Source organism: Pseudomyrmex gracilis, unplaced genomic scaffold, assembly GCF_002006095.1.
Source record: "Pseudomyrmex gracilis isolate BER0280 unplaced genomic scaffold, ASM200609v1 scaffold_74, whole genome shotgun sequence".
Classification (NCBI taxonomy): domain Eukaryota; kingdom Metazoa; phylum Arthropoda; class Insecta; order Hymenoptera; family Formicidae; genus Pseudomyrmex; species Pseudomyrmex gracilis.
In genome coordinates, this window is record NW_018020658.1 from 431,858 (window position 1) to 458,470 (window position 26,613).

The window sequence follows — 26,613 nt, forward strand, 5'->3', positions numbered from 1 at the left end:
CCGCCGCCGCCGCCGCCGCTACCGACGCTCTGATACAATCAGACGAAGGAGTGTATCGCGGTCGAGGAACAGTCGGGTCTTGGCCTCGGCAAAAAGTTTTATTAATCACGTCTTGTAATGCAACGTCACTGCCGCTGATAATCATATCGATGACAGCAGCTCACAAATGCTCAATAGTGCATTCCGACTCGAGAACGCGAGCAGAATCGGCGTGTCGGGAACAACGCGGATCTATAAGACACAAGACATTCACGGCGTAACAAGGTAACATAAATTAAACCGAGTTTGTTCAATTAAGACTCGTTGTTTCTATTCTTTTTGTACATACGCACAGACTGTTTTCTTCTATGTGAGAAAATTCAACTTTCCATTTGAGATGTGCAAACCAAGAATCCGAAATAGATTTTTACGTTAAAAATTGATCATTAGTTTACACTCTCTAAAAAATATTTTGCACGTACATCTCCAACACATGACACTTACAAATCTTATTGTTTCTTTTTTAATTTGATTTCATGTCTTTATATTTGATATAAAGATTCATTAAGTTCATTTAATGTCATTCAAATGCCAGCTATATGTATGCGTAGTAAGATAATAAAGTATCATTAATCAGTGAATTAACTTTTTTTCTCCTTTGCAATTATTCTGTTGCTAATTATCAATTATTACCATGCATTATTATGTAAATGTCATCTTCTGAAGTCAATGTTCAAATGTCTCGCGACGATCAAATAAACAATTCCATCTGTAGCGTAAAGCATAATTAGAAGTAAATAAGCGCTGTTCTTAAATACATCAAGGTCTTTGTGATTTATGTAACAAATCGTCTAGTGGTAGAATCGCTAGATAATTAAAAGTTTATGTATCTTTACGCGGTTTTAGAACACAATCATCCAAGAAAACATCTTTGTTGCTTCAAATAAGCGTAAAATATCAAAATTTTCTAGTTTCCAGTTCAAGTTAATAATCTCCTTAAGATTATAAATCTCGAGTGTAAACCTCGGATCTTTTTTGGTACGCATATTTTTACAATAAATTAAATTCTACCTTTAAATACATCATCATTAATAAATTAACTCCTCTCCTCTTGTCACTGACAAGAAGAGAGAATAAGATACGATATTTAGTGTAAAACCACTTATTTACGCAGTAGTTTATAACTCATCGATTAGCACAAATATTATGAAACTTTACAATTACAAAATGTATAAGTATTTATTTAAAAGATTAATATATATAAAAATGAATATATAAACATAAGATCTCTAACAGCAAAATTATCTGTCGTTAAAAGGACAGCAATTCAATGACAAAATATTGGCGATTTCTGTGGATGTGTTTTTTCACTTTGCTTACTGGGCAAATAATGCGATACTGCGATTGAGTCATAAAAGTTGTCATAAAAGTATGTGAATCACAGCGATTGTGTGATTGATGCAAAACCTAAAATGTCTTTTGTACATGTCTTTTGTAAGCTGAAAAATGTCACTATATAACATTAAAAATTAATTAAAATATAATTATTTATATAATTCGGAAAAAAATATTACAGACGCGCACATATGTTAAAAATGTTGTTGAGTCTCATAAATTAGAAAAAAAATAATGCTAATGCTGTGTCACTGAAGTTAGAAAAACAAGTAAATCAAGATTTTTTTTTCAAAGCACACAGCGGTCAAAGTTTATCGACTACACGTAATATTCTAATACATTATATAACAGAAACATTTATATTGTGTTCTTTTCCATTTCTTATATAAACTTTCATTTAAAAAAACCGAAAACTCAAGTAACAGCGACTTAAAAATACTCGGAAAAAAGTTCTTTATGCATGGCGTGACAAATATGATATTTTTGATTATATTTTTTATATTCTCTATTTAATTATTATTTTATTATATATATATTACACACACACACATATATATATGTGTATATATATATATGTATATATACAATATATATAATCATGCATGAAAGATTGAGACGTTTTCTATATTATATATTTATTTATATATGTATATACTTATAGATATCGAGTTTGTTCATATATCGAAGGACTTTTGTTCTCAGACAGTTTGTTTGATATCATAATATGTCTCTTCTACCGTATTATTAAAAAGTAATTATACTTGAAGAAAAAGAAGTATCGCAGACGAAAATATTTATTGTCAAGTCAAGATTCTTTTATTTTTCGATCTTATCGGAATAGTGTCAGTATTTATATTATCATATTATCACTTCGTTATCGTTGCTGCAAAAATGCAAATATATTATGCATGTAATAATGAATGCGATATTTAATGTATTCTCACTGAACTTGACAGAATTCCATCAAGATGTTACACATGGTAAATCTTTTGTCCCATGTGGCCGGTTTTGGGATGTACGCCTTTACCTTGTACTACTCCTTGTATTTGCTGCACATTCCTTTCATGGTGGAAAAATTCAGCCAGTTTGATCCTGGTCAGATGAAGTTTTTAACAATATGGGACGTGGTGAGTACAAACCAATCATATTATAAAATAAACCAATATTTCTTTTTTGTTGTTTTGTAAAAATAAAAAAACGATGCATATAAAATGTAATAACGAGATATCATTCTCCGCTTAAAATCGGCCGATATTTGAAATGGAAGTTGAGATATTGAGTTTTGAAATGGAAATCAACTTCAATACCGATATATATATGTATATGTATCAAAATCTCTCGGTATATATATATATGCACATATCAAGTCTATATTAATTCCCTCGAAACTCGATGTACAGTCAATTCATTCGAATTGATCGTGTCTCAATCGCTTGGGAGACATACGATACGTATATCTGCGTAACCCTGACTTGTGCAATTAGCTTACGCAAGTGATACAAGTTTACATTGCACAATCTTTATTCCGTACACACAATAAAATGTGGAACAGACAAAAGTTGATTGATTTCGAAAGAAAATAAAACATTGACTTCCAATTTAAACCCTGTAATCTGGGACTTTATTTTATATGGGATAAAGTAGAGGGAGATACAACAGTTGAGGATTTTATTGAAATTTTTTGTTCTAAAACACAAGTGAAAAGAGATACAATTGTGTAACTTCACCGCCATGCTATTTAAACCTTTGTTTATATTCATATAAAAAAAGTAATAATAATAAAAAGTTTACAACACATATAAATAGTGAAATTATTGAAAATATAGTATACTATGCAAATATAGGGTAAACTATGGGCCGTTAGCATAAAGCCATGAAGTGTCACCATGATAAAAGATGTTGCCATTTTACCTTGACTTTTTAAAAAACACTATTTATTACTGCTCATATATTACAAAATAACTGCGCAACAATATCGCAAACAACCTTGCCGTCGGTGATTACGGCGATCGCTTTTGTATTCGGAAAAGACACTCGTCGAAGAGAGGGCAAGATGCCAAGAGAACACCAAATCGCTTTCAAATACTTGACGAACACGAATATAAATTCAACTCTTCGATCTCGGGCTATCGATAAATGCGTGCTTCGACGACGAGGTAAAGGGCGACCGAAGAGACTAAATCCATCACTGATACATCTCTCCCCTTCCATTCTCTTTTCTCGTGTATACGTCGACCGCATGAACCAGTGCCAAACGCACACACGCTCTGCGGTCTTTTCGCCTTTTCCTCCCGCCGTTTTACTCTATCCACTATCTCGTCAGTAAGTCGCGGGTCGCCGACACGAGTGGTTGCGGGGTTGTTTTCGTTTACCGATCGCACGTGACAGTAAGTCTCTCGGCGCTCCGATAAAAAAAAAAGCAGGAGACAGGTGTGCCACGTACCACACGTGTTTGTACGTACGAGAGCCGTTTTAAGAGCCGAAGCGTGCGTTTTCTGCACCAAGTAAGGGTAGATCGATCAGCATGTTCCCTCCCGCCAGAGAGGCCGCGGAGAGACGGGCCGATTAAAAATAGGTTTCTTCGTTTTCTCTCTCTCTCTCTCTCTCTCTCTCTTTCTCTCTCTTTCTTTCCCTTGGCCGCAAAGTCACGTCGATGAACAATATATAAAAGTAAAATTTTTCTATGTACAGTACACAGGCAAAGCGGAATTTTGTTGAAGCGCGAAAAAACGCGCGCGTTTCTCCGGCGACGCAAACAGAATGCGGTTCTTTTGCGTTCGGGGGTGTTCGCGAGATGGAATTTCACACAACTCCGAAGATACTTCCGGTCGACGCACAGCGTCGCGACGACGTTTATGAGGGAGAGGAGGTTAGGGTATATTTTGCAGAGAACGTGTGTCGTGTTGCACAGTAACGTCTCGTCAAAAATCACATCGATGAATTTTTCTTATCGAACGGAAAAGCACATTGGTGTCTCTTATGGACCCAGCCAGCTAGAACGCGCTATGACACGATGTGTATAAATGCGACACGTGGTGCAACAGTGACACGAGATGTATTCACATTCAACCCCTTTCGTTTACGAGAGAAGGGTGATACGACGAAAGAAAGTTTTACTTTACGAGTCTGTGTGAACTGTGTTAATTTATTTCAATGGACATCGATACAAAGTTCAAACACAAGTTACTATAATACATATTTAATGGGAGACAGAAGCAAAAGATCTTTTATATATATAAAATTTTGTTTGGTGCAGCATTGCGTCAAATTGTGTTACGCGTCTCAAATCTTGCAAAAAACTTAAACAACTGACTTTTTTTTATTTCACTTGGGATAATTTGCAAAAAAAATGTATGCTTTTGAAACATTTCTTCAAACAATTCTTTAGAATCAAAAATTAATGAGAAAATCGATGAGTCGGAAAAACTTAATGAGATTTGAAACTCGTACTATGTTTAGCATAACTTGTTTTTTTTCTGTGTTCGCAAAATTATATTTTTTATCTTCAATTTTCTTAGTTTATTTTTTATTTAAAAAAAATCGCTAGTCTCTTTTTTGAGATACGAGGAATTTTTTTTATATTAAATTAAGGTTAATACTGGTCTTTCATAATGCACTTTGCGCTTGCTTAAAGTGTTCTTACATTGCATAATGTGATTAGTATTACTTAAGAGAAAGATAAAATATAAATGTTTCTTGGAGTTCTCGTTTTTTTTTTGTTTAAATTCTCCGTGAATGAATATTTCGCTTCCGCTTGTCTTGTGAGACATAAAAATCAGACGTAGAAATCCAGATATAGAATAGCACGAATAAATGAGATATATATTTTAAACTCTTGATTTAATAAGAAAAAACTTTTTTTTAACACAATACATTTTATGTCATATAAATTGTGTTAAATCTAGGCCGGTAAAAAGAAACTGCTTGAAAATAATATTTGCAAATTATTCAAACTGAGCGCGCAAGCGAAAGTGCGTCATATATCACTATCTTTTATGTAAACTTAAATCTTGTCTTCTTTGAAGCTGTTTCTCGAACTGTAGGAGCGATATTTTTTACAATTAAGTGTTGATGAATAAATAAATATTTAGACACAAACTTTTCCTTCATATTATAATTTTATCTTACGGCAACATTTTAAAAAGTGCTAAAAAAATTCAGATCTAGTTTTTATAATTAATTATCATATAAAATATCGCAATGAAATCAAGACTCCTCTTCCTCGTGTTGGGAATACTTTGTCTTTTTAAATCAAGTACTTTTTTATGCGTTACGTATATACAATTACATAACTCTACTTCGTAGGTACACACGTGGTTGCGTAATGTGTGTGTGTATCTATGTTGAGAAATAATAAACTGAAACTTTCCATCTCCGTCGGTTTCCTTTCGTATAGTCATTTCGTCGTACCACGATAAGCATCTTTGCGTGATAACATTGTCTATCGATGTGTACGATAATGGAGAATAACCTTGCGTATTTTTTTTTTTTTTTTTTTGAGTATATATGTACGCGTTTAAAAAAGAACTAAACAACGTAGACTGTGACCTAAAAACACGTTCTAACTCATTCATGAAATTTGTGTGATCTTAAGAGGAGCGTAACGCGACGACAATTATGTTTCTTTGTGAATGAACGTGTAAAGAGGATTTAAAGATCATCTTGGTTTTTTTTTAAAAAAAAAAAAAGAAAGATTTTTATTTTTTATGACATTATCTGATAATAAACTTTTCCGTTTATTTATAGAAAAAGAGAGAGAGAGAGATAATAATAGAGTAAAACACCCAATGATTAGCACTTTAAAGACTTGTCAATTTTTTTTAAAGAGTGTCAACTACTCTCTAAAATTCTAAAATATCTGGTGACACAAAAGATACAAAAGTAACCCGTTATAACGTTAAATAAAAAATAATCATAGAAAAAAAATGTTAACAACCAAAGAAAACTAATAAGTGCTAATTGTTAGAAGAGATACTATAGGCTCGTGTATCTCACACGACATTCGCGTGGATATGATTTTTGTAAATATTGGTTTCTCACGATCTTGTTAGTACATTTTTTTGTACGAACAAGAAATAATGCCATTAGTATTCAGAATAATTTACCAATGAAATCTATGTTTCTCACGAAAGATATTTTGGCCGAATGATGACGCACGCGTGTATGTGTGTGTGTGTGCGTGCCTAAACGTCTGGGAGAAGAATATGCACAAAAGAGATAATTACACGTTTCAGAATTGCTCGCGAACGGCTGTGAAATGCGACAAGGCCTAGTGATTGGATTCCATGCGATTTTTTTCCTACACTACGCATTCGGGGTTTATTACGATTACACGTACACGATCGTGCCGGCCAATGTCGGGAGGGTGCACGGCGCCTACGGTGGGAAGTTCAAGTTCCTTACGTTCTGGGATGCGGTTAGTATATATATCGAGCGAGAGTGTGCGAAGTTTATTGCGCGAAATTTTTACTGACGAAGTTATACCGCGCCGACTTTTTTTGTGGGTGTATCGCATGTTTTATGTACACACACATGTGTACACGCTATTACACAAGATATACGCGCGTCCGCTACTTGTTTCCTCTGTGTGCAAATAATCTTGCCGCTACAGACACTTTCGTTGTGATGTGTCGAATAAAAATATCATATAAAATAAAAAAATAAAAATATTATATTTGTATACACATTTTACAATAAAAAATATTTATGCATGCGCATTTCGCGTGCAAATTTACACAATACGTTCGAAAAGTTACAAATCATTTTGTTGTCGCTCCCAATATTACTCACTTTTCTAATTTCAATTTTTTACATTAAAATATTCTACAATGTAATAATGCGAGAATTACCTTCGTTCTGCTTCACAAAACCCGATTCTCCCGTGATCGTGTGTACTTATATATCCATTGGACGATAATATCCTTATTGCCGCGTTATGTAATAGTGAAAACTGAGACACCGCGTCCACCTGGGATACAGCCGACGATCACAAATCGCGGTGATATAATAATTCCATCGACAATAGGAAATGAGGCAGAAAATAGGGACGCGCTCATCAGCAACGATTATCGGTGAAATCAGCAGTCACATCGCGGAGTTCTTCCTCTCTTGAACGCGCGCTCCTGTTAGAATATAATTTTCACGCGCAAATAAATAAAAAAAAAAAATTAAAAAAAGAACATTTGCTCGTTTATTTTTAATTTGCGGAACAGAATACGCAACTCTCTCGCATCTCCGTGGAGGAGAAAGTCTCCAATGGAATTATTATTGATGAAAGAAATCTAAGGAAATCTGAAGGAAAAGTGTTGTAATGTGACTTTGTTTTCTTCTGTGTTGTAACTTTCGAGGGTGATGAAGTAATGACTTGTTAAAAAAGAGCAGCTCCGCTATATTTATTCATCGTCCGAGCCAAAAGCGTTTGACATTAAAGTATAACGAGTGCTACTTTCGAGCATTTTGTCACTTATCGCCGAGCGATAGCACCCTTGGCCATTTCACGCTTAAATTGCCGCTTCATCAAACGGCTCTCGGCATAAAGAGCAAAATTCAATTATTTGAGCATTACTTCGTGTGTGCACGTTGACGGTCTTCTGTGACACGCAACGGCCACTCCGTAAAATGACTATTAAGAGGATGCTGAACCGTCCTGAACCGTTTTATCCATATTTCGTAATTCCAATTTTTTGTAAAAACTATTAAAGTAACAAAAAATTTATTTTTCGTGTATGCCATCATCTTAAAATTCTTAATATAGCATAACATAGCATTGTTTATTGTCATAATAACTACTACTATTGATACTATTGATACTATTGATACTATTGATTGAACAAACTAATTTTTGAATAAATTATTAGTTACTTACTGAATTAATTATTAAATAAAAAATATTATATTATGTGTTTAATTTGCGTAAATTATTATTCGTACTTAAGTTGTTACTAATCACGAAGTCTTGTTTAAAACAAAGTTTTCGCTCAATAACTTCGAATGCTAATTGGTGCAACCTTAATTAGTATCGAGAGCAGTGCGGATAATTAGGCCACTTCCGCTTGTTCCGTCAACAAGTCTCAGTGTCACTTGACACACGACTGCACACGAAGCAGTACACGTTCTCGACTAACACGTCATAAGTCTTCTTGGGCTTCTGATTACTCGTGTTGCGCACAGTCATGTTGGATCGGAGAAGTGAGACATTAAATGAATTTTTATCAAACAATTAAGTCAAGATAAATTAAGTCCGTTAAATGCTATGTAACCGGCTCGAACGAATATCAATCAGAAAAATGTCGACGAGAAGCAAGTTCACAGACGAAGCAATATTTGACTCGAAACACGTCAATATTGAACACGTAAAAGAATATGCACCATATATACATATATATATATATTTAATATAAATATACATTGACATTTAATATAAATATATTGACATTTCATGTCTTTGTTTTACAAGATATTTATATTTAGATACCAAGGTTTTATTGCTTGTTTTTTTTTTCTTTATCGCCACTATTTATTTAGCGATGCTTTTGTCTAATCAGTTCATAAATTAGTGAGTGCGACCTAGTAATAATTTACTTAATGCCTCGGGAACGCGCAAAATTCTGTTTTTAGATTTTGCAAGCGGTGTTCTTCCTGATATGTCTGTTGAACGACGCTTTCGGCACAAATGCCGTAAATCCCAAGAAAACGCCCTTCATACGAAAAGTGAAGGATTGCTTCCACGCGAGTCTCGGATTTCCCGTTGCCATGGTGAGTTAAATTTCACATAAATTTTTTTTATATTGCGTTCATACATTTGCGTTCAATTCGAGAATGTTGCAACAAAATTAATTATTAAATTATTATTATTATTGTTATTTATTAATAGCTTTTTCCGATAAGAAAAAGATGAGAAGAAAAAGTAACTAACGTTGGCCGCTTCAGCAATTGTTTAATTGTGCAACGGTTTGTGATGCTCTCTTCAACCGTGGGAAGTTTCTGTTGCTAAAGTGCGTTTCGCAGAAAATTATGAAAATCATACGGGTTGCACAACGGTTGCGTTTCGCGCGGCGGGTTTGAAAACCTAAGTGGAAATTTTTAAATTAACTTTTTGCGGTTGGATATATATACCTTTTAGTTGCCAAACTATATTTTCTAAAGCAAATCCAACCGCAACGAGTTAATATCTTTTTCTTTTGTACGCGCGGACGTAAATTTATCTTCTAACGAAACGTCAAAAGATTTGCGGGAAACGAAGCCAACCCTATATTTCCATCTTTTTTTCTTATTTATATTATTAACAGTCTCTGGAACAATGTGATGTGAATCTGATGTCAATTTCAGTTTGTCGGCGTGACTTTCTGGGCGTTAATGTTCGTGGACCGTGAACTGGTATTGCCGAAAGCATTGGACCCGTACTTCCCATGGTGGTTGAACCATTTGATGCACACGATGATTATGGTGACAACCATATTCGAGATGATCGTTGCGTCGCGACAATATCCTAAACGGTCCCGCGGCCTCGGAATACTCGTGACCTTCATGCTCACATATTTAATCTGGTGAGTGAAACAAATCCCGAAAGTAATTTTTATATTGCGATCACGCGAACAAGTGGAATAAAACGTTTCTCTTACAGGATACACGTAGTCTACTATAAAAGCGGCGTCTGGGTGTATCCCGTGATGGACGTGCTATCGCAGCCGATGCGAATAATGTTCTTTGCTGTGCTGCTCACATTCTGCATGGTACTCTACTTTGTCGGAGAAGCGCTGAACAACTTCATCTGGGGTAACGAACACACTAAGCATAAAAAATCACACGCCAAATCCAAGTAGCTTCGTCCAAAGAGCCTCTAACGGGTAAAGCAACAAGCTACCAAGTACCCGAGGTTTGCCTGCTGCGTGCGGTGGTGATGGAAGTAAAAACCAAACAAAATTATGAATAAACGGAATCTTTTCTATACTCCTGTTTGCAGTATATGCACGTTACGTTAATTTATTATAGTCGAAATGCAAAGCAATCACATTAATTAGGATGTTTATAGCATACTAGTGCGTGTGCATGTTTATAGGTATTTATATTATTTAAAAAAAAAAGGTGTAACGGTGAAAAAAAATTGTTAACCCGGCAAATTATTGGAGGTAACACTGACAATGTGAATGTAAGGAGCATGCAGGAGCATACAATGCATTTTTGTTAACTCAATCATACATCACACAGGAGACTAATTAATCATAATTAATGTATAGTGTTCTTTGCGCGTCGATCGAACGAAAACAAAATGAGACACATACACACACTCATCTCACTCGCCTGTCCAAGATAATATTTATTTTTCTACTTTCGTAGTGAACGATCTATTATTGTTTTTATCAATAAATACACGAAAGAGAGACGCGCGAGTTGTAATGATATACATAACTGTATAGATAATGATATACACAGTTATATAATTAGATAATGTGAAATAGCGATAATACACACGTTACGACACTTGCCCGAAGACTAAAGTCCGAATATATTTGTGATCGAGTGTAGGAAAAATGTACGTAGCGAGAACGGAGAACACGGAACCGACGTTGAAAACGTAGTAACACACACAGAGAGAGAGAGCCACAGTGGGGAAGAAGCAAGAGGAATTTTGTGAAATAATAAGATCGAGCAAGCTAACGTCGCCGAAGATTATTTTCTTGCCGCGAATGAGAGAACTGACTTTGGCATTTACGAAACGAGAATTGACTCTTCGTATTGACACATAGTGTATTCTACGTTAGAATTTGTTGTTTGCAACTTCATTCAGCGAAATGTATTCAATGATACACTTATTATTATACTTACGGCCTAAAAATATTGATATTTTCCTAAGATAAGTTGTTATGTGAATTACTTCTTTACGAAGAAGTAGAAAGCTAAACATTTTCTTTTTGTGCCAAAAATGCATCTGGTAAATAAAACAATTGGAAAAGAAATTTACAGAGAATGAGTAACGATTGTGTAAAAAATGGAAGATTCTAAGATTTTATAACTATCGTTTTTTGTGCTTAACTTTTTCTCGAAAACAAAAAAATGAAAGATACGTTCAATCGAAACGTAGAGAAAGAAAGAGGACAAAGAGAAAATTGCGTTCCGTGCGATATTACATTACGTAATAATGTTAGAGCGGTTAGACACAAAAATTCAAGAGAAATTGCGGTTAATATACGATAGAATATTCCACATGTTCACAACTATAAAAATATTAAAAAAAAAAAAAAAATTACGAAGCATCTGTAAGATGCAATAAAGATCGTAATTTATGATTAGGATATTTCCAATAAACATTTGTAGAATTTTTGATTAAAAATTCTACTACCCTCAGGATTACAATTTTTTTTTTTTACATTCCTCTTCCACATCTTTCATAACCAATTCAACAAGCTGATTGAAGGCTCGAGTCAGTTCGATGTTTTCAATCGATAAAAACTCGACTTGAAAGAGACCGGCCCGGAAAAATCCAAAGATGTGGATTCGAACTCGAGACCTCCCTATTAACAGACCCGACATTCAGGCCGCGAGATTACCGGGCCGGTTGATAAACATTTGTATTAGATACAAATATAAAAAAAAAAAAGATTTCTGTGAATTTTTTTTGTATATTAATAATAATCAGCTACACACTTTACCATACATTGTAGAACAAATACAGTTGACATATAAAAAGTAAAGGACAAAAATAAATACTTATTTGTTACTAAAATAGAAAAATGTTCTATTGTCTTACATTCTACACACAAACGTGTGTGTAGAATGACACATGATGATATTCACATTCCTTCACGCATTTCCCTACCAACACTGTTATAAAAAATATGTATTCTATATATGTAAAAAAAGAAACAGTCAACAGATTTTTGTTAAAAAATTTTCTTACTTTTTCTTCAATTGCGGCGATATTTGAGTCCCTTTGGAGCTGCAATTTCTGCTGTTGATTATCTCGTCGATACTTTGTTTCAATTCCTCCATCTCTAGTATATCAAGAGGCAGCGAAGTCTGCGTAGCTATCTCCCTAGCGTTCGTCTGCCCCTCGTTTTGCAACAATCGCGTTAATTCCGGATAACGCGAAGTGAGATTAGAATCCAAGTCATTTATCACAGTCATTCTATGTATCTCCTTCTCGTTCTCATTCTTCGCTTTAATATCACTGGTCTCCTGAAGCAGATGCTTCAGAATAGCCTCGTCAACGTACTTGCCTCTGTGACTTCTTCTGTCGTCTTCGTGATTATAAGCCTTGCAAGTTTTGTTGCTGTTTTTATTCTTGTTATCGCGCGTTTCCTCGGAGTCCAACATCTTCGTTTCTTCATCCGGTTGGCTGTCTTCGCTGTCGCTGTCCTGCTCATCTTCTTTCTCCATGTTGCCCATGTCGATATCCTTGTCAGTTATATCCTGATGTCTCTTCTCGTCGCTGCTCAAATTTTCATCGCTGCCGCTCTGTGTTCTGGGAGACAAAAACGGTAACAGCAGAGCCGGAGTTTTGGTGTCAATGATCTTCGAGTCTAATGTTCGCTTGTCCAGTCCGGCGTTTCCCAATCTTCTGCCCATATTAGGCATCTGAGGCGATATTTGCGCCATCAATTGACTATCTTGAGAAGTGGTGCTGCCTCGTCTAGAAATCGGATCGATTTTCGTCGATCGAGACTTCGCAAAGTCCCTTCTATTCTTTCCACGACGACCGCGGGACCGACTGGCGACTTTCCGCGTCGTCTTCACTTGTGCGATCTGCACGGATATCTGTGAATCCAGCGAATTCCGCCTGGACTCCATGGAAACACATCGAAAGCTGTAACTGATCTCGGAATCCGCCGAATTTCGCCGATTACTTGACACAGATCCGGTAGCGCCGGCAACCAGTGCGCCTCTCCGCGTTACCAACTTGGGTAACGCGGCCGCCCAAGTGGAACTGAAGTCCTGCGAGGCTGCCGAGTTGAGATCGAAGTTAAGTCCGACCGGATCCTCATGAGTGTTGTGAAAGCTTATTGACAAACGGCCGGCCTTGTGGAACGTTTTTCGATTTGCAAATAGATGCGCGATGAGTTTGTGCTTGCTCAATTTTATTGGAGGCTCCTCGGACTCGCGATTCAAGACTCTGCAAGCAAAAAGAAGACACACGCTATTCAGAGTTGCTTTGTCTGTGACATCAGCAAATTTATGTAACGAGCATTCAAACAAGTTATAGAACTTTACCTCTTAAGAAATCTGCACCAGGTGTCGACCGTTGAACTTGTCCAAACCCAGGACGACATGAGAACCCCGGCGAAAAATGGTGCTAATAAATGCAATTGCAATTTACCCGTGCTTGGTCTCGTGTCCATTTTACACTCGGAGATGTCTGAGAACTTTGTCGTTATCGAGCATCTTTAGAAGAGAGCAGAGAGTATTTACACACAATTATGAAAAATGAAAAATAAATAAAATCTAAACATTATGCGCAACACGCGTGTCTACATGTACGTTCGGACAACTTTGTTGACTATCGATTCTTACATCATGTAATCTCTGAAACTCTGTTTCCACTGCCAAGAATGTTGAAACTCGTAAATGTGACAATAGAACGTCACAATAACCGCCGCGAGAGTGGATATAGAAAAGAGTCCCATTCTCACAATGGTTTCTTTGATCTTTGAACTCGCTCTCTCGGATATGATCTCTTGACTGCTTATTTTTAAGCAAACAAGCGTGTAAAGACCTGGAAAAAAAAAAAAAAAAAAAAAAAACATAACGTGCGCAGATCGAGAATAATTCTTCACGATTACATTTACATCAGTATAATACTCACAATTTATTATATTAATACAGAAGCAAGCAGTGAAAATACAAGATTATTACTGATATGTATCACGCAAATATATACGTTACAAAAGAAGTGTAAAATACTTACCTCTGCAGAGAAAATAGCCTCCTATCAGTACAACAATTAAAACAGGACACAGCACAAATCCTATTCTCACCGCGTGATTGGTGTAACCGACGAAACATATTCCTGTCATACTGTTGCCGTCGATCTCGCCCAACGCCATGATTGTAACCGTCAGGACGAGCGGTATGCACCAAGCGATCAGATGGAAGTAAGCGCCCTTCTTGTCTATCCGATCCTGTATTTTGCCGAGCGCTTGGAAGCTCATGTGCCAGGCGTAAGTTAGTATAACAAACCACACCATAGCTGCCATCATGGAGTAATAAACGAGCACAAAAACAACTACGCAGGATAAATTCTCGCCGCTGAAAAAAAAAAAACAAAAACAAAAATACGTAAGTTTTTTTTACGGAATCAAACTATTACCACAAAATACTTTTGAAACGCTACCTTGGCTCGCTCATCCTTAAAGTTCCGTCTTTACGACACACAATCGCGTCTCTGCTGCCAGGAGTGACCTGGATCAGCCATCCTATGCAAGACACCATGAAACAACTGTTTATGTAAAATATGACCAAAGCTGGATACTTATTGGCGCTTCTCCAGTCTATCAAAAACGTTATCTGAAATGTGTACAATTTACTGTAGTCGGTTATTATTAAAATTAACAAAATGTAGTTTATTGGCACTTACAACAGTGAATAAATTGAAGGCACAGCAGATGCCAGCGGCCCATGTGACAAACGAATGTATTTCGTTGTGTTCGTCGAATGTGTACAACGGGTCGTAACATTGTGTTCCGCAGCCTTCGACTCCGTCAAAAATCGAGAGAGCGTTGTCAGTAGGTACAAGAGGTTTCAAGCACTTGCCGGTGATGTTAAACTTCAATTCCCGCACGTCATTTTTGTAGTCGCACAATCGTGGAAATAATTTCGTATTGTCGCATTTGGCAAAACTCGGCCACAACGTGTGATTAATCAACATTCTGCAGGGTCCCGACACCATTTTGCACATCTCTTGAGACGGCAGCTCCACTGTATTGTTTACGCATTTTGGCATAAAAATTGAACACAAAAACGGTTGAACGACAGCCCAGCACTTTGGTACATGTTGCAAGGCCTGTAGCAAATGCAGTTTTTCCTGAAAAATAGAAGAACACAGAAAAAAAAATAAAACTGATGCTTATTTTTCTGTATAAACAATATATGTACATAATATGTGCAATGTTTTCAGATGCTAGTAGATTGTAAAAAAATGTGTTAAAAGACAAGATAATCAAACACACACAAGACACAATGTCTTTATATCTTGATATCTCACTCTGTATTACAGGAAGATAAGACTCTAAGTGGCAAAATGTTTCATATTGCTCTTAGCTACGTGTAGCTCTAACATAGAAATGTTTTTAGTAATCATGTCATGCTTTTTTATCAATGATAAAATATATTGTTATCCATTTACATCTCATTCCTTTTAAAAAGACAAGTCTGTGTATAGAGTCAAAAAGGAGAAAATCTGAGTTGTTTTCAAATACAATTCTTGATATCTTTGGCCACTTACAAAATGGATTTATTTATTTATTTCTTTTATGGTGTGCTGACTTGCTTAGCTTGTGCATGCCTGAGTGTTCTTGAGAATCATGCCAAGCTTTGCCAAAGGAAAAAAAAACAGAACATTACTGACATAAAGAAATAATATAAAGTTCTTATGCGTATATCTACCTCAACAATTTCTGGCGTCGCACGTTCGGGTATGAGATCCAATGTAGTGAAGGAATAAGGTATTTTCGTTCCCATGCAAGTATTTTTATATAAAGAAATACACTTGGCAGGTCTGCGACATGTCGAAACGTCCGGCGACAATTCTCCTATCGGATACCTGTCCAGCAAATAACTAGAGTCTTTGATCCTGTGCCGGGAACTCAGACCGAGATTTTCTTTCCACGTACTGTTTAATTCACTGTCGTCGTTAGCGGTGAACCCGTGCACCATTTCGGAGAACGACTCGGGAAACAAGAGCAAACTGAAAGCTAGCAGACGCATCATCTGCAAGTAAAAGATAAGTTTTTCATTTAAAAAAATCGAAAAAATTTAAAAAAACGGAAAAAGTTTTTGCTTTCAGAGATCAATAAAGTGTCTCTTTCTTTGTTTTAAATGTACGCAAATGTTTACGAAGCACAATCAGTATTCAAAACAAAGAGTCACGTGGTGCGGAATAATAAAATAATAGAGTTGAAAGTTCGCGAAAGACACGTACTTTTTTCGCGCTCTCTCACAAATTAGACGCCGTTGTTCTCAAAGACAAGCCACGTGATCACGAGATCCTCCCTTTCGTTTGTGCGAGGCGGCTCCTCGGCATCTTCCACGGTCTCTGCGACTCATAGCATATAACGTAGAAGAGAAACCAGCCGGGACCACACACGTGTTGCGTTCCTCGGTAGGACCACCCACGTAGCGTTCTGTGTTGCTGGCAATGGCGCCTCTCCCCCTTTCGCGCACGTCTCTCAGTCAAGTATTCAACTGGAAATAAAAAAAAAACAAAGTATCCTTCAAATCCCGGTTTCACTTTGGAAAGGGAGCAGAGGACCTAACACACTGTCAGGACAAACAATATATTGAATAAAAAGCGGCAAAAGTCGAAATATATGCGATTGTCGACAATTTAAAAAAACTTATCAAAATTTTCGGAAAAAAAAAACAAACTGTTAAAATTATAAGACAAAAAATATAACACATGTAAAACAAAACTGTTTGTTTTTTGGTCTTTTTGTCTCAAAGTTTATTAAACATTTTGCTACGCATTTTATCGTGACGCATTTTTACACACTCACACACATAAAATCAAGCTCTGCCGCAAAATTTCTTAGAGTACAATACATTGTCCGACACTGAATCATTTTGCAACAAAAAGAAAACAAAGTTCCAGAGAACGCGAAGAGAAATGGAAGAGAGACATTTCTTCCTTCTCGCAAATTGTTTAGGAGAATGACACAGTATAGTATCTCTCATTTCACAGTGACAGAGAATTTGTTCATTTAAACTTAGATAGAAAAAAAAATTGAGAATATTTTATCGTATGCAGAAAAATCACTTTATTTGATATAAAAACACACTTTATTATAATTGTGTTTTTCTATATACGTATGTTTATAAAGTTACAAGCAGGGAAGTATATAGATCATACACAATATTCGTAAATCACAAGATTATTTACACATTCTCAAATAATCTGACTTCGAAAAAATGTAACAAAAAAAAAACACCTACTTCGTATATGTTAATTATTCTTAAGGTTTTACGAATAAGTTGAAAATATAAAAGAAAAAAGACCAAGCCACCTTTGAATGTGATAAGTGAATAAACAAACCATTTAAAAAGACAAATCTTCGAATGTTACTTCTCTAACACGATTTCTGTGTTCTTATTATTTTTAACTCACATTCACTAGGTGACTTATATCTCTGTTTTTTACAAATGTTTTTATACTGTTATTGTAAAAAAAAATATTGTGTGCGACACACTATAATAAACACAACAGATAAGTAATAATTTGGGTTTATAACAACGCACTCTATATACGCAATTTCAAAATATTGAAATTCTGGACAGTTGATTTTTTTATTGAATTTATAAAACACCTACTGGATATTTCATCAGTTTTGAATATTCTATTTTAAACAATATACAACGTAGATTCTTAACACAATGTGTTGCAGTTGCATTAAATTCTTGATGTGATTCAAATTTTGATGAAACAAACTGAAAAAAAAAAAAACCTACGTTTGATGCAAAAAGTCATGTATAATATTACGCAATTACATACAAAGCTTCTAAAACTAAAGGGTATTATGGAGATTTTTTAAATGAATGTGTGTTATGAAAGATATTTATATATGTATAAATCTGAATTTCTTTTGAGAGTTTGAAAAAACGTGTCAAAAGAAAACCGTTACGAATAAGACGACAAATGTGATACAAAACTGAAACACAAGACTGTTTTGGTCTGTTTTGTTTCTAATAACTCGGTATATGACTGTCAAATTGCAACGGTACCATGCGCGCGCACAACTAACGAAGCGACTACCCTGTTATATCAAGAGCATTTATGTTCTCCAATAAATCTTTAACGCCATCTTGAACCTGATCCGAAGTGTTGGACAACGAGAGACGCGAACAAAAATCGGTCAATACTTCTATCTGTTTCTGCGCTTTCGCTTCGTTTTGCATTTTTTCCTTTAAGTGCATGGTTAACAGTTGCGTTATTTCGTAAGCTTCTTTTCTGAGCGCTATCATGTCTTCGTTCTTGTAGCTTTGCAACATTCTCAATTTAGTCATTGCTAAGTTCAGTGGATTCTTGCCGCGTAGATCTGGCGCTTGGATATCGGTGCCGGCTTCCACAAGTAGTTTCACTATTTCGTGATTACTGGTGACTGTGGCTAGATGCAACGGAGTGTTGCCTATGCAATCGTGAAGATTTGGATTGGCACCTTTTTTCAGTAATAATCGAACTATGTCTGTGTAACCCCTGTGTAGTAAAGAAGACTGAAGTGTATAATATACAAATAAATCTATTTTGTTTACATATTTTCAAAAATTGGAAACACTGTATATAGACATCTGTAACTTAAAATTATAATTTTTTAAATTACACATTTAAAAAAAAAAAAGAAACAGAGATAAGAGCAGGTATTTCCAAAGTCCTATATTTTACTTACTTGCAAGCAGCATAATGAAGAGGAGTTCGTCCGAAAGCATCTTGATAGTTGGGAGGACCAGAATTTTGCAAGAAAGTTTCAGCCATTGAAATGTTATTTAAGCACACTGCTATATTTAGTCTTGTTTTCAACTTTTCTTTACATATACCATTGTGCCTCTTTCTAATTCTTTTCAGTTTGTCTATTGTTTTGTCTATCGCATAAGTTTTTCCTGCACAAAAACAATCATGTGTGTATTTAGTAACAGTTTACATACTTTTTTTAAAAATAATTTTTATTTAAAAAAAAAAAATAACTTGTATATCTCAAAGTATAATCATAATACAAAGAAAAAATATTTATCATAGCAATGACTGCTTGAATGACAAAGTTACTTACTAAGTATGTCACGACGGTCACAAATGTGTCCGGATAGCTGAAAGTTATCACAACTGTTAGAACAACACTGCTTTCTCATCTAACATTAAGATAACATTATTTCAGTTTTTTGTTATTGAAAGATTGTATCAAGAAATAAAAAAATGTATCTCATTAGAATTGTGTACAGTAATCTGGGAGAAGAGATAATTTAGCATCAACCATTGCCATGAATCTTGATGAAAGTACGCTCAATTCAACGGGTTTTATCAAGATTCACGGATGTGAATGTGCGCTCTGAATCAGATAATTACCGACGTCACTTTGAAAAACAAAGGTTCGACAACTGGGGGATAACTGGCAGCGTGATAGGGACACGCTGAGTGACCAGGAACATGCTGAGCTTCTTGCTGAACGTTTGAGTTGTCATTTGAATCGTTGCTCGTCTCCACTCCCGAATCCACCGACGTCATATTTTCACCGAGTAATTATTCCGCTACCGCAATATCAGCAGCTATTCTTTGCATGTGGAATCGCAATTTACTGCGTTTCAGAAATAATTCAGAAAAATCTCAGGAATTGTGCGAAACTGCAAACAAAAGAAGAAATTATTCGACTTTAACCGCGCGCGTTTCTCAACACTCTTATTTATGACGACGAACAAAACATCCGTTACGTTAACATGAGGTAAATATAAATCATAAATATATAAGCACATACGTACATACAACAAACATCAAAATGTGTCATTGACACGCGCCATGTTAAAAGATTTCCAGGTATTTCTGAGACTTGATTCTCGAAAGATAGATCGCGTACGATTGTGTCACTAGAAATCTATCCTAGTTATTCTGGTAATAATCATAAAATATCACATGCTATAAAGAGCCGTCTACAATGGAGAGTTGTAGGCCGTAATAGTAAGAAATTGACCAATCACAGACAAAGTACAGAAGAATAATCGATTGTGATTTGTCAATTTCTTACTGTTACGGCCTACAACTCTCCATTGTAGACGACCCTTAATATGGGTGCGTTCAGACAACTCAACGGTTGAGAGATCATCACTTATGACAGGACTGTTCTTCAAAATCTGCGGCGGTTCCAAAAGTATGACCCAATCAGAAGCGATTATCTCTCAACGGTTGCGCAACTTCTGATTGGATCATACTTTTGGAACCGCAGCAGATTTTGAAGAACAGTCCTGTCATAAGTGATGATCTCTCAACCGTTGAGTTGTCTGAACGCACCCATTGATCTTCTCGAATATTTTTGCATGCTAGGAAAAGATTATAGCGCACGTAAATTGTAGATTGAGAAGTCAGTTGAATTTTTTATAAACAAATAGAATTTTGCGAAAATTCTTCGAAAATTGAGATCTCTCCACCTGAAAGAGAAATTTATGTTTTTTCTGCAACGTTAACTTACGTTGGCAACAGTGCGTTTTCACAGCCTGACGACGTCAATCACGTTATTATACGGGGAACTCCGCTGTACAGGTATCGACGGTTACAACGTAGTTTGAGTTGATTTAATTTTTTCTATGGATAAAACAACACATTTTATTAGTAATTCCAACATGACCGCAATAACGAGCCTGTCCGACGATGTGCTCAGCATGATCCTGGAACTTGAGATCATCAGCATCGAAGACATTATGAGTTTCAGATGCGCGTGCAACCGTTTTTCCAAGGCGGTCAGCCCCAACAATTTACTTTGGCGAAAAAAATTTTTTCAAAGGTATTTCGTAATTCTTCGCAATTCTTTATATGAGTCTTTGTTTAATTTGTTTACTTTCGATAAGGATCATTATCAAAATGCGTTGTTCCATGTATCTCATGCGAAGGTTGTATGTTCTTTGTTGTGACTCAGCCTTGCTCAGCTTCACAAATAACTCATTGTTTTTTCACAACTAATTCTATCTTAATAATTTTTTTTCTTTGTTTCTTCTTACACTTGTGTCACACATTTCTGTATTGGGGAATAATATTAATTTAATTAGTAAATACTATGTATATAAACATTTATACATGTATATTTGTATATATGAGATATTCAATAAATCTATTTTATACTTCTAATTATTTATTTTTAAACACACACATGTGCATTATTGAGACAACACATGTGTACCACAATTAATAATTAACTAAAGTATTTTCTTTAATGTAGATGGCCTAATTTAAAAAGCAAATACAATCATGAGAACATAAATTATGAACAACATGTTATAAGGAGCATACAATGCAGAAAAAACTTACATCAGTATTTGTCTCTGATGCCAGAGAAATTTTATCATGTAAAGTATTTAATCGATGAGGACATGAATGATTTTAATTTGTCATTCTGGTTAGACACAGAAGTGTCTGAATCAAATTATGATTTTTTAATGGATGAATTAGATAATATATTTGTACCGTCATGGTAAGAGTAACCTCTCTTGATCACAAAACTCACTAGTCTATCTCATTACATTTTTTAAAATAATTATGTGTTTTTTTTTTTTTTTTAGCAACAATTTAACGCAAGTCCATTATGCCCAAAGTCTTATGACATATATCAAGCACTCTTATTTGAGGAGAAAATGGCAGAAATTTATAAATAAACCTCAGAAACAACAAATTCTAGAAGATGCAGTTAGTATTGTTGAAGACTGGGTGAAGGGAAGACAGAGAAGGGAAGACAGGAATTGTACAATTAATGTTCCAGAAATGCTTGATACGATTGCAGACAAAGTACTGGACAATCTTAGAAAAGAATATCCGAATCATTCCATATTTTCGGCACCTTCGGAGCTATTTACCTACTGTAAATATAATAATATTGTTGATAATTATTGGGATAAGAATGAAGGAAGACAAGTTCTAGATGCAATCCGTAAAGTTTTATACGACGAATTAGGCTTCAAAGGAGTTCGGAATCCAGAGATCTCGTTTGATGGTACATCAAGTATAGATAACGACATTTTTTTTGTAGACTATGTAAGTAACAGAAATTAATTGTCGTATTACTGTGGGGTGCGTGCTCTTTCTTGCAGCGGATTTAACATTCACATGTTTCTATCGGTATTTGTTATGTACAGGTCTTACAATACAGATGTGGTCATTTCATATCCTTAGCAGTGATATTTATAGGTGTGGCAAGAAGACTCGGTTTACGCTGCGAGGTATCAGATATACCGTCACATTTCTTCTTAAAATGGAAGCCAAAATAGTAAGAAACTTTTGGAATCGTGTTTTTTTATCTTTTGTATTTTTATTTTTATTACGTTCATATCCATGATCACATGTTATTGTTTGTACAATTTATAGCAATGAAAATGAAAATGAAATAAATTTATATATTGACTTACTAAATCGTGGAAACCTTAGAGATTTCACGGATTGCCCGATGATGCGCAATGTTACAAGTATGGACAAATGTCCCATGAAATTTTTTGCACGCGATAACACAATCTTTGGAAAGGTAAGAGCAAACATATTTCTGTGTACTTTCAAATGTTTACGTCACATTGACAAATATAGATATCAGCAAAAAATGCACTAAGCCAATATGTGTAGCGCATTAAGACTTTTGTTAGCAATAAAATATTAATTCTAATCATTGTTTATTGAATAATTTTTATACTTTTTTTTAAGATAATAAAACAGACGATTATAAATGTTCTCCGGATTACTCAATTAAGGCAAGTTGAAGAAACATATGACTTGCTGCAATTACAGCTCTTAGTAGAACCAACCAATTCGGACAAACTTGTTCAGCTGCACAGACACTGTTCAACGTACTACTTGAATTTCAAAGGTTTCTTTGATACATTAGAGAGATTCAAAGTATGTAAAAAACGTTTTCAGCAGTTTTGTGTTTATCATTTATTTTATTTTAATTACTCTTGTATTGTTTTTTTTTGCAATTGTAGGAAATATTCCACACAATTGGCGATAAGGTTGTCGGAACTCCACTTTATATCGAAGGTTTATTTAATCACATGGGAATACATAAGCTTACGGTATGTATTTCTGTGTAATATGCGTTTTATAATAAACTCTTTGATTATTGATATATAAGTTAATTCTTTCTAACACAAATTGGTATACAAGTCAGATTAACTCTTTATGTTATGATATATCTAAAAAAAAAATTTAAAAAAGCGATTAATTTTCTGATATTAATTTATATTTTTCTCTTAGCATGTACTCGAAAACAATACAACTACGATTTCCAAACCGCTTAGAAATCCAGAGGAAAGACCAAAAGATATGAAATATGCAGTTGGAATGCTTGTCTCGTGGGTCAATACTCCAAATTTCACAAGCAACACTGGTGTAATAATCGGATGGTATCTAAACAGCCAATCTTGGGAACAATACAAGGGTCCATATAAAATTGATATTATTTTTAATCATGAAACTTCAAACAGATGCTCATTCCGTCCAAATAGTTGGCCGTATTATAAAGTCCTTTGTAACAATCATAGAAAAGAGATTTACGTTGCTGAAGGTACATACACATGAGCATTCTTACTTTTATAGTGTTTATTGTGCTTGCGTATATTTATTGTTACTGTTATATTAGTAACGGAACATACACGTTTTGTCACTTTTAGGATGTATAAAACCTTCCGATCAGTGGATCTACCACAAAATTCATAACGACGAAATTGGCCGATATTTTTGTAGTTTTAAGGGTAGTCATTACGTGCCAAATGAAATACTGGCGAAAGAGTATCCGTACGATAGAGATTATCTGGTTCAACGTTATGGTTAGTGAACACAGTGTGATATATTTTGGCTGTTCTATTCTGTAACTTCGTAACTCTGCGCGTTACGGACATGTATTGTGAATGTTAGCGCAGACAAATCGTGCGACAAAATAGCTGCGCAACAATAACAAAAGTCTCGTTAATGGTTACAGAAAAATTAAGGAGGCATCACACACATTTTCTGGCTCATTCTCTTCCGCGATGAGCAATGTTCCAAGATCAAATTCGCGCGCAGCACATTCTGCATAAATTTTTCGTACGGATCAGAAATATAAAAAAGGAATAAAAATATGTTAACACATTTATAATATAATCGTATATATATAAAGTAAAGTTAATTTTTTGTAAAAAATGATATTTCTATTGTTGACCGCGTGAGAATCGTCTGCATAAATGTTCGAACGGTAAAAGCAAAAAAATATACTTTCAAAAATAGTTTTTTTTTTTTTATTTATTTATTTGTTTTTAGTTTTTATTTTTTATTTTGTAGTGATGTACGCAACGTTTAATTTTCTAATTATCTGTCATATATTGTTTTGCAAACAAGAAGAATACTTTTTGTGACAATTGATTAAAATGTACAGATATTTAGTTTGTATCACATTTTATTTTGCAAAACATTTCCAAAAATAAATTCGTATAAATATATGTACATATAAATATATCAATGTGTAAAAAATATGTACGTGTATGTATTATAGATATGTGCAAATATATATAGAGTAAGTTATAGTATATGTAGATATATATTATAAATAAAAATGAAAATGAAAAATAAAATCAATATTTTTATATCTACATATCTATGTAAGTAACATATGTTTTTACGAATTTTACATCATATAATGAAATAAGTGATCGGTCCGTATTTACGTGCGATCGCGTATATTTTTTACCGACAACCGCACGTGGACACGTGATTGCCAATGTGCACCACCGTGGATATAGCGCTATCGGACAGAGTGGAAACGATACAGTTAAAGTGCGTCCGTGACTGCTTTCAGCCTTCTGAATTTCAAACGTTAAAAACTAACCTAATGTGACCTAACTTCAATGTGCTCCAACGTGTTTTCGTTCACTTCGCAACGTGATAAGCAAAGTGTGTTTGTGTTTTGTGTCCTCAGTCGAGATACTGACACGGACCGTTTTTGTATACAGATCGGTCTTTCATGAGTCAGAGCTACAAGTTTTGTTGCCAGATTTTTTCGTGTTGCACAAAACAAATCAAATTAACATAAATTTGTCGATATTCGAGGTAAGGATGCTCAAGTAAACAATTTATGTTTTGATCGTTATGTAAATTTTGTTACTGTCGCTTTATTGATTTTTAATATAAAAACAACTTTACTGTACGTGATATAAAAACCCTTACTATGACAACAAATGTAAGATAAGAACACAGCAACAAACTTTGGTATACACAATGTAATTAATTTGTCAGAAATGGAGCAATACTTGTCGAAACAGCGGGGGTCGTATTAACGATTAAAATATGCATATTATCGCGTAGTTTCATATTTACATTTTTTCTCTCTTTACTGAGATTTTCGTCATATTTGACAAAAAACATTTGTCAGAAATTGGTAACAAAATTGGAGCAAACGTTGTCACGTTTCGAAGCTTTTTAGTGAAACGTAATTTTTAATAACACTCTTGGCTAGCAGGCATGCTCGTTCATGACAACACTGAAAAAAATATTAGATGTTGAATTATTTTTGATTTCAGTATTTACTATGTTTGGATAATCGTTTCAAGAAACAACATCGAGTTCAGAAATGGATGAAATTGTATTGAGTTACGAGAATTATGTTATCAGATCGTCGGACATTGCTTTGTTGAAGACAGAGACCAGCTGGATCAATGATGTTATTATAGGATTTTATTTTGATTACTTGAATGAAAAATACAAGAACAGCACGACTCGAATGTTGTTTATCGGTCCAGAACTCACTCAGCTGTTAAAGATGCAAGATTCAATGGTCCACGAGTTGCTTGAATCTCTCGAGACAACGAACTACGACTATGTGTTCTTTGCGGTGAATAACTGCGAGACAAATACGGCAGGTGGCTCGCATTGGAGTTTGTTAATATTTTCTCGCAACGAAACCGGGTTTTTTCATTATGATTCGATGCGCTATACCAACCGTTTATCCGCGAGAATGCTCATGAAGAGGCTAATAGATTACTTTTTACCTAATCAACCTAATCAACAGAGTATGTATGTGGAAGTAAGCTCTCCGCAACAAAACAACAGCTATGACTGCGGTTTGTATGTTTTATGTGTTGCGGACGTTGCAATTGAATATATTTTAGAAAACTCTAATCTAATAAAATGTCTTTATACTACAGTTCCGAATTTAGTGTTAAAGAAACGTGATAATTTATTATCATTGATCTACTCTCTTCGAGACGATATACCTCTTACAACATAACTCAATGAATTGTACTTAATATGAAAAAAATTATATTTATAATATAATATAATCACAAACTTCACTAAACTAAACTTTGTTAAAATGAAAGAAAGTTCTT

At 34.9% G+C, this 26,613-nt stretch overlaps 5 protein-coding genes across 10 annotated transcripts; 3 read left to right on the top strand and 2 right to left on the bottom strand.

Moving 5' to 3' along the window:
- The first annotated feature begins 19 nt into the window (after positions 1-19).
- On the top strand, positions 20-11,719 carry LOC109854818 (androgen-induced gene 1 protein-like). 5 transcript variants are annotated; one of them, XM_020428294.1, is made up of 6 exons: positions 20-264; positions 2,331-2,501; positions 8,992-9,129; positions 9,703-9,920; positions 9,998-10,149; positions 10,900-11,719. In XM_020428294.1, exons 2-6 carry the CDS (start codon positions 2,343-2,345, stop codon positions 10,950-10,952), a joined length of 720 nt encoding a protein of 239 aa, XP_020283883.1. In that variant the 5' UTR covers positions 20-264; positions 2,331-2,342; the 3' UTR covers positions 10,953-11,719. The 5 variants fall into 5 exon arrangements, with proteins under 5 accessions (XP_020283883.1, XP_020283886.1, XP_020283882.1 ...); XM_020428293.1 differs by lacking the exon at positions 20-264 and adding an exon at positions 6,609-6,790 and having other exon boundaries at positions 2,408-2,501; XM_020428295.1 differs by lacking the exons at positions 20-264; positions 2,331-2,501 and adding exons at positions 3,672-3,878; positions 6,609-6,790.
- Positions 11,720-11,727: 8 nt separating this feature from the next.
- On the bottom strand, positions 11,728-16,976 carry LOC109854815 (protein smoothened). Its single transcript, XM_020428289.1, has 9 exons — positions 16,508-16,976; positions 15,973-16,296; positions 14,945-15,391; positions 14,702-14,874; positions 14,276-14,616; positions 13,882-14,083; positions 13,582-13,752; positions 12,272-13,507; positions 11,728-12,195 (listed from the first exon to the last, which is right to left on the bottom strand). Exons 2-9 carry the CDS (start codon positions 16,294-16,296, stop codon positions 12,165-12,167), a joined length of 2,925 nt encoding a protein of 974 aa, XP_020283878.1. The 5' UTR covers positions 16,508-16,976; the 3' UTR covers positions 11,728-12,164.
- A 749-nt stretch (positions 16,977-17,725) lies between these two features.
- LOC109854817 (ankyrin repeat domain-containing protein 54) lies at positions 17,726-20,152 on the bottom strand. Of its 2 annotated transcripts, none has more exons than XM_020428292.1 (5): positions 20,047-20,152; positions 19,637-19,911; positions 19,344-19,380; positions 18,966-19,176; positions 17,726-18,775 (listed from the first exon to the last, which is right to left on the bottom strand). In XM_020428292.1, exons 2-5 carry the CDS (start codon positions 19,793-19,795, stop codon positions 18,331-18,333), a joined length of 852 nt encoding a protein of 283 aa, XP_020283881.1. In that variant the 5' UTR covers positions 19,796-19,911; positions 20,047-20,152; the 3' UTR covers positions 17,726-18,330. The 2 variants fall into 2 exon arrangements, with proteins under 2 accessions (XP_020283881.1, XP_020283880.1); XM_020428291.1 differs by having other exon boundaries at positions 19,344-19,422.
- LOC109854816 (F-box only protein 21-like) lies at positions 19,990-24,717 on the top strand. Its single transcript, XM_020428290.1, has 12 exons — positions 19,990-20,009; positions 20,762-20,821; positions 20,892-21,062; positions 21,495-21,746; positions 21,835-22,303; positions 22,405-22,535; positions 22,634-22,787; positions 22,961-23,152; positions 23,239-23,328; positions 23,510-23,819; positions 23,926-24,081; positions 24,234-24,717. The coding sequence occupies exons 1-12, from the start codon at positions 20,005-20,007 to the stop codon at positions 24,284-24,286; spliced, it is 2,043 nt and encodes a 680-aa protein (XP_020283879.1). The 5' UTR covers positions 19,990-20,004; the 3' UTR covers positions 24,287-24,717.
- Positions 24,718-24,904: 187 nt separating this feature from the next.
- Positions 24,905-26,528, top strand: LOC109854909 (sentrin-specific protease 8-like). The gene is made up of 2 exons (XM_020428500.1): positions 24,905-25,336; positions 25,807-26,528. The coding sequence occupies exon 2, from the start codon at positions 25,857-25,859 to the stop codon at positions 26,511-26,513; it is 657 nt and encodes a 218-aa protein (XP_020284089.1). The 5' UTR covers positions 24,905-25,336; positions 25,807-25,856; the 3' UTR covers positions 26,514-26,528.
- Positions 26,529-26,613: the final 85 nt, after the last annotated feature.